Genomic DNA, 8,327 nt, shown 5'->3' on the forward strand with positions numbered 1-8,327 from the left:
TCTCTTTTCCCCGCAAAAAAAATGATCTGTTACAAACTCTGTTTATGGAATAAGCAATTAACGAAAGGGGGGCTGGGCTGGTTGGAAAAAAAAAAGTGTCATCATCGGCCCCCACCGAGGCCCTGTCCTGTGAATGTGATCCATCAGAGTTCCAAGCTACCGCCAGTCCACAGCTTGTGAGGAATACAGTTCAACCAAGAATGGATACCCCCATTAAGCATTACCATCAGACATGCCCCAGACCGTTTTCTCCGACGACAAACAGCTTAGAGCAGAAATCTCTGAGAGATAATATCACGATAGAATAACTGAGAGACAGTCTTCGATAACTCGGGCAGAGTTTTGTTCATCTGTTGCAGAGAGACTACAAACTAGCCATTTCAGACATGGCCTGATGCATACATATTCCCATCGAAAATGGCAAGTACAGACGTACCATAATTTACAGATCCAGTTCCATGCCCTACGTACACTACCACCAACTGGCCTAACATAATTCCGCTGCCACCGGGACCCAGAAAAATTTCCTTTCCAGGAGCTTACATAGCTGTTGGCTTCAAACCAGCGCTGTTCCGTCGTACTTGACTCAAAACTGGATCAGCAAAACTGGTTCTTAGGAATGAGACCTGCCCACCTGCTCGCACCTTCTTGAGATTCAGCATTACTGTTTTCTGAAGAGCAACTCTTCAAGAAAGATGACAAGTCGTTTGCCAACCAGACACGTAAGAGCTCGAAGGATGGTCCTCCTAGAAACAAGAGGAGAGATATTCAGAAGTATCAATATTTCAATTTATTCTCATAATACATGAACACGATACGGTGAACCTAGGAGAATGCTCAAAAGAAGCAGCCTATATATCTTTTTTCACGAATACGCAAAGCTTGCGTATCTTTTCATTGATAGAAGAAGTTGAACATCACATGGCACAACCACAAGATGGCGCAAACATGATGCCTGGAGCAGAGAGACGTGGGATGCTCGGCCCAGACAGAAGCTACAACACAGCGCAAAACTACCCACCCAGAGAAAAGACCCGAATCAATGTAACAATCTCGAAAACCAGTACCGAGCATGCCACGAGCAATCAAGACGACGCCTTCATGAAGGGAAATGATGCCATGACGTCGTCGTCGTCCGGATCCGAGGAACCTGACCTCGAGCCTAGGGTTTCCCCTGGTGCTCGAAGAGGGCACGAAGAAAGGCCGTGGCAGCGCCTCCAAGAAGGTGACGGCACCCGCAGGTGTCGCCGTTGCCAGCATCTGCAAGCCGAGCAGGGATTTCGCCCCGGCCTATGTCCAAACAATCCCAAAGCCGCAAGACAGGATCCGAAGACGTGGAATATGCCGTAGGCCGCCACTGAACGGGAGCTGCGCCTGCCACCGAAGGATGGCAATGAGTGCTGCCGGATGCACGTGCGTTGGATCTGGCAAAGGAGGAACAATGCAAGGGGTGGCGGTGGTTCTCCCGTGAAATTCCTATCGCGTGCAAAACAAAGGGTGGTTGAAGAGTAGGTTGCTACTTTCTGACTTCCTCCGAAATAGAAATGAAGGTTTTTTTAGCCTTTCAAATTTGATCCAAAATGTAGCTCCTCCTACACCCCCTATGCACTTTTTTTGGCTGTTCCAATTTAGCCCCCCATTTATACCTAGTGCCGAAAGCTCCCAGACAAGGTGGGGTCTGGGGAAGGGAATTTATAGACAGCCTTGCCCTTACACAATAATTCTGCAAGGAGGCTGGTTCAAACCCAAGACCCCCAGGCCACAAGTGGAGATACTCTACCACTATGCCAGGCCCACCCTTCCTAGCCGCTCATTCATCATAAAGAAGAATGAGCCTATAACTCTAGTATTTATTGTATTTAGGAGGAAAAAGGGAAAGTATTTGAAATAAAGGAATGGTAATATGGCATTTTACCAATAATACTTGAGTAAAATTCTAAAAGGACATATGTTTCCGATACAAGATAATGTCTTTTACAGCTCTATAAATTTATAGATTTACTACATCCTGTTTCCTCTACCATTAAAATTAATGCAAGTACATTGCTGGATTTGGCACAACATTATCAATGAACTTGCGATAGAAGTTCCTCTCTCCAAATATAGTTACATAATACTACACCCATTTGTCTTTACTCTGGAGCCTCAATCCAGTAAACGTTCATTAGGCAAAAATACACCACATTAGTCTAGCAGAGAGCTTATCATTTCATCCCCCCCAAAATATTGCTCCTTCTGCATTATGATAACCATATACGACATTGTGTGTGTCTGAATTGTGGTAAACTGTTCAAATAGGAAATGAAAGTGCAAAGTAGCTGCATTGTGATAACTCTCTGAATCAACAGGCCATGCTATTACTGATAGCAGATGGTATGTTCTTAATAAGAATAGAACTCAATGATAGGTCCACTAATTTAGTAGCTGAACCTTCGAAGAGAATCAGTTACTTTATTTTGTCCATTTCACAGAAACTTACATCCGGAAAACAGAACTCATGCATGTAAGTAGTTATTCAAAAATAAGCATCAACAACTAAAGTTAATTGTTCATAATTTTACCCATGTGAATGGTGCACAAAATATAGGAGCTGATAACATGTAAAACTTGTGTAGATATGTCAGCTTCAAAAATTGGATGTATTATCAAAGGAAGATACTGGGTAACATTTGAGAATAAATAATCTTACTGTATGGTAGTCTCAGCATCATCAAGGGAATATACCATGAAAGATTTATAACTTACACAATATGGAGTCTGCCTTCACTAAGCTCAGCAAGTTTGGTATCTGCAACTAAACACGGGCAGTAACCTCGTTTATGTGCTTAGATTCTGTTTTGTTGCCTCCATTTTCAACAATAACTCCCTAATGTTATCTTTCATCCTCGTTTTCATGCTGAGAAATTGATGGTACGATCTCTCAATGACTTGAAGTTCTTCAATGTTTTGCTTGCGCCTCTCTTGCAACTCATTTATGTGGAGTTCAGACATTTGAGTAGCATAATGTTCTTCAATGCGTGCATATTTTACCATCACGATATTTTTCAGACTCTCGGCTTCTTTACGTGCTTCATTGGCACGTTCCTGGTACATATTTGCTTCAGCCTGCTTTAACCTCACTAGACCATCCAGTTCATCAGAAACTGGCTTATTATTGACCACCTGAAATCCAGTTTCAGCTATTTTTCTAGGCATTGATTGGCTCCCAGTAGTAGAAACAACACCTGCTTTTTGTAGGAACGGGACTCCTTCTAAGGTAACTGATGGTAACCATGTTGCCGTTCGACTCGAACTAGGAATCCCATTTATTCCTTCAGCAATGCTGCATGGAATGCCCTTTAGTGGCACTAATGGACCACTGCCCATGTTAGGATTGTCATCTGGAATTAGAAACAGAGTGTTAGCAAGATATAATTTGCCGATCAATCATAGCTTGCACTCGTATTTACACCAGTTTTGAAAGCATGGACCACAAAATCTGTAGTACTGGAGAATCCTTAATGAGAAAGCCTACAAGCTGGGTAACTGTTAATCTGTTATTGGTTTGAAGATCAAGCACGGTTGACGTTAACATGGTTACTAGTCTTATATGTCTAGAAATATATAAGTAAAAGCAAGAACTGAACAAGCATGGAGTGTTAACTATTATTTCTCACTACTTATGGTAGCGGCTTACCAGAAAAGAATGCAATGACATATTTGATGACTTCAGAATAATAACCCCTGTTTTCCAATTTAATCAGCATCTGCTTGACAAAGTCCCTGACTCTCCTACCCCTTGCATCATCACTTGCAGAGAAGATCCTTTCCACATATTGAAGCTCTCTGATCAGAGCCTCCACCCTCCATTGTTTAGCACATGTTCGGAAGACTTCTTTCACAAAACCATACATCTCTGATGGATGTCCACAAGCACCGCAATGAAACTGCATTTCATTAGTACCATGTGCTCTAGAACCAGCTCCCCCCTTTCGAATAAGGGAGTGGCGTAAGCCACAATCCGTATGGCACCAATGAAGACAGACATCACAGCCAACCCAACTACATGTATTAGATGCCGTGTCAAACTTCAAGCAGACAATGCACATGCAAGAACTACAGAAACCATTCTTCTGCTTACAAATTTTACAATCACAATCAACCACTGGTAGAATGCTTTGGCATGAGAGATTGCGGCATTTCAAGTTCAAAAAAATGTCAACCAAATCAGGTGTAGCAATGCTATTGCTTTTCTTTAAAAAATCTGGAAGACCCGTCCTTATAGCAACAAGTATCTCCAACAGCACCCGTGGACACCTTTGCAGTATTTCACTATTCAAGTCTGATCGTTTTTTAAGTGCCTCCTGCAACGCTACTATTTGTCCTCTTTTATCAGCATTAATTATGATCTCAGAAATGGCCTCCCTCAAATATGCTCTAGAATTGCCTGTCATCTCTTGAAGCATCCTTCCAGTATAATTCAGAGGGTCTGAAACAATCTTGGAAATAACCCTCTCAACAACACCAGCACCATTCAGAACAAGCTGTTCCTCATGCTGCAGCTCACCCCTTGAAAGACTGCTGCTACTTCTCTCTCTTGTGAGCTGCCTCCTATGTCTACTATGTCCCAATCCAGCATCAAGCGAACCATGATTATGTGCTGTCGACAGGACTGGCGATAGCCCATTGTTCTGCATGTTCACACCAACCAAAGTGGTATCTGACAAATGACCATTTTGGAGTGCTTTCTGAAGTAGCGGGGTAGGGTTCCCTTTCTCAGTAGATATGTTTGAGGACAACTCTACTTGCCATCCTGTGCTGTTGCTCACCTGATCAACTCCTTGAAACAAAGGTTTACTGCCTACTGAATGCTCACAATTGTCCAATGACCGTTGAGTATGTGAGAAACTAGGGTTGCGAACAAATGCTTGAGAATTGGTCAATGATACAGAAGCTGTTATTCCATCTGAATTTGTGCAGAATGATGATGATGACGACGACAACTGAGAGCATGGTCCATGGGCTACAGAATCAGGTCTGGGAACAAAACTTTTGAATTCAGGATCCTGTAAACCACCTGACAAGCTTAGTGAAAGATCAAGTCTCCCTATCTTGAGTGTGTCATCTTCCTGCTTTCCGGAAGTAGTGCTTGTAGATTTCCATGCTTCTTTTTGGTCTGTGTCAGGCTGCAATCCTATGTCAAAACCTCTCCCCACTAAAGTACCACCACCTGCCTTATTAAGGACATCAAATGCTATACCCTTTCCTTTATCCTCAGCCCTTGGCTTCTCCATAATCAGATCCAAAGTCGTTCCCTCTTCCTCAGTATCCTTAATATGGTCCTTGGATGGCTGAAGGAAAGCACCAGTACCTGCAAGTTTGGCCTCCAGATCAACATGTATTACTTGTTTCGCAACGATTTCATTCTCAACTGCTTCTTCTTTTTCTTCTACAACTTCAGTTTTGTCAAGCGCAACTCTATTTTCACAACCGTACCTCTCGAGTCCCTCTTCCACTGGCTGGGATGCGATAGATTCAGTTGTTTCATCAATCTTCTTGTCTCCAACATTTCCTATTTCAGTTTCTTTAATTTCTTGAGACTCTTGGCACAGAGAAGTCATGACATCTTCCTGGAGCATAGTAGATGAGCTGCTCTTTCCAGCTACGTCAGGCGCATTGGCGGTTAGTTCTTTCGTGGTTACTGTCTCATGCATTGCTTCCTCCAGCATAACGGATGAGTTGCTATCTCCTAGCAAATTAATGGTATTAGCAGTTAGCGGTGTGTCGTCTTCATGCACCACTTCCTTCGGCATACTGAAAGAACTGACCTCTTTTGGCGCATCTGCAATATTGGCAGCTACATCTACATATTTCACTTCCTCCTGCATCGCCCCCTGCAGGATACTGGATGAAGCGCAATTTCCAACACCGCCACCGCCATTGACGTTTCCATCTGTTGCTTCTTTAGGAAGAACTTTCTGCAGCGTAGTCGATGAACTGCCAATCCAAACAATATCATCATCACTAGCAGCCTCGCCTAATGCCATTACTACCTCCTGCAGTGATTCTTTTTGTATGCTGGATGAAGTGCCCTTCTCAACATCATTGACAGCAATGGCAGTTTCAACTTCTGTTGTCACTTCTTCCATGGTAGTCTCCACTTCTTCCATGGTAGCCTCCTTCAGGATACCAGATGAAGTGCTCTGCACACCCACATCAGCAGCGTTGGCACCATCTTGTCGTGTAACCACTGCGTCATGCCGCGCTTCCAGCTGCATAGCGGAGGAAGTGCTCTGTCCACCTTGATCAACAGCACTGGCAGCTTCATCTCCTCCACACACTTTCTCTGTGACATCCGATGCTAATTTCTCATGCTGCGTGTTTGTTACTTTCCCCATGACATCCGATGCTGATTTCTCATGCTGTGCGTTTGCTACTTTCTCTGTGACAACCGATGCTGATTTCTCATGCTGTGTGTTTGCTACTTTCCCTGTGACATCCGATGCCGATTTCTCATGCTGTGTGTTTGCTACTTTCCCTGTGACATCCGATGCTGATTTCTCATGCTGCGTGTTTGTTACTTTCCCTGCTTCTGCAACTGCATCATCGCTGATCTTCCCTTTCTCCTTCCCCAAGTTGTCGGCAGCTTGAGTTCTCAAATCCACTCTTAGTCTCAGCCCAGGAGAATCCACTTTCTTCAACTCGCATCTCTTACTAGTTCCCTTGTCATCAGGACGGCCTGAGTCAACCCACTTCTGATGCTCCGCGGCGGATGGCGGAGGCGGGGCTTTGGCGTCCGGATCTGGCGCGACTTCCCCTTCCTCGATCTCACCGGCGCCGCAGTTGTGCTTCCTCAATTTGTCCCCCTTGGGACCATCTATCCTCCTCCTGGGCTCACTAGGAGACCGGCGAGGGGGCGTAGGCGGCGACGGCGCCTGCCGCCTGGTCGCAGACTTGTGGCCGTCCAAGCCGTGCGGATCCCTCCAGGGGCCACCGGGACGCCGCCACGCCGAGCCGCCGCCGCCGCTGCCGCTGCCGCTCGCATCCCAGCGCGACCGGTCGCGGTCGGCGCGGAACCCCTTGGGGAACTCGCGGCGGAAGCCGGAGAAGCTCTCGGAGCGGTGCATCGCCCGGTCCCCGCCATAGCCCCGCGGTGAGGGGGAGTCCCGGTAGCGGTGGTCGTAGAACCTGCCGCCGCCGAAGCCGGTCCGGCGGTCGAACTCGTCGCTCTCGTACTCCGCGGGGCGGCGGCGCGGCGGCAGCGGGGACGGCGGGCCCCCGCGGTCATAGAACCTCCGCCTGTCGCCGTCCGGGTCATCGTCGTCGACGTAGGACGACCGCTGGCGCTTCATGCCAGATCGGCTCGCCGAGAAGGGTGAGGGGCTGCTGCTGAGGAGAGATAAGGAAGGAGCGGGTGGGCGTGTACGGAGAAATGCGTGCGCGAGGTGGCCGCTGCTGCTCGCGTCGCCTCGGCTTGCGTCCTTCCGGCTCACTCCTCCCCTCTTCCTCCCTCCCCCGGCTCTCGCTCGCTCTCGGCCACTCCCCTCCTAGTCGCGGTCAACGGGCGTCACCCAGATTTGGACCCGGGTCTCAGAGCCGGCCGGCCATGCTTCCTCCTCTCTTTTTTTTTTACCGCCGACGGAGCGCGGTGCAGGAGGCCCGTGGTTTCTGACGCGCGGGAGTCGCTCGGCCGGGGCCCACCTTCGTAGATGGTAGTAAGCGCAGCGGATCCGGCGCCGAACAGGGGACGGGGGCCGGGCGTCGTGGCGCGGTGGCGCGTGGCAGGGCGGGGCGAACGGCGATGGTGGACTCGTGGGGGTGGATGTGGTGGGTTGGTGGCGCGCTGGGGATGCGTCTGGGGCGATGATGGGTCATGTCGTGGAGGCCTCGGGTGGCGTGGTGCGGTGGTCTGATCTCTTATGTGTGAGCCAGAAAGGTCAGCTTTTGACTGGCGTTTGCGTGCAGACGATAGCGTGGGCATCAGCGTCTCCCGACCTCCGCACTGGTGACTTGTCCCGTCGTCCCCGCAAATCCAGATTCCAGTGAAGTGGAGCCAATCGGCCAAGTGGAGCTCTACCACAGACTTCGATTTGATTCGAAGGGGAAAATGGAGTTTGCAATGTTGCGTGCTTCTCCCACCAGATTTCTGAATTTATTAAGAAGGGGTTCTTGATTTTTTTTCTCAAGGTGAGAGCAACTGCGGAGACCGGAGTTTACCAATTGGCAATTGTCAATTGCTTGACGAAAACAACAAGCCACCAGTTTTTCCTCCGTCCGGGGGCTAGTAGAAGCTGACTACTCCTCCACTAGTTTATTCTCTAAAGTTTGCTTGCATTCGGGATTACAGG

At 47.7% G+C, this 8,327-nt stretch overlaps 1 protein-coding gene across 2 annotated transcripts; it reads right to left on the minus strand.

Moving 5' to 3' along the window:
* Positions 1–282: 282 nt before the first annotated feature.
* LOC123092953 (protein OBERON 4) lies at positions 283–7,831 on the minus strand. Of its 2 annotated transcripts, XM_044514816.1 has the most exons (4): positions 4,006–7,831; positions 3,677–3,942; positions 2,746–3,380; positions 283–746 (listed from the first exon to the last, which is right to left on the minus strand). In XM_044514816.1, exons 1-3 carry the CDS (start codon positions 7,329–7,331, stop codon positions 2,818–2,820), a joined length of 4,155 nt encoding a protein of 1,384 aa, XP_044370751.1. In that variant the 5' UTR covers positions 7,332–7,831; the 3' UTR covers positions 283–746; positions 2,746–2,817. The 2 variants fall into 2 exon arrangements, with proteins under 2 accessions (XP_044370751.1, XP_044370750.1); XM_044514815.1 differs by having other exon boundaries at positions 3,677–7,829.
* Between the last annotated feature and the right edge of the window lie 496 nt (positions 7,832–8,327).

The sequence above is a fragment of the Triticum aestivum genome, chromosome 4B, assembly GCF_018294505.1.
Source record: "Triticum aestivum cultivar Chinese Spring chromosome 4B, IWGSC CS RefSeq v2.1, whole genome shotgun sequence".
Taxonomy (NCBI): domain Eukaryota; kingdom Viridiplantae; phylum Streptophyta; class Magnoliopsida; order Poales; family Poaceae; genus Triticum; species Triticum aestivum.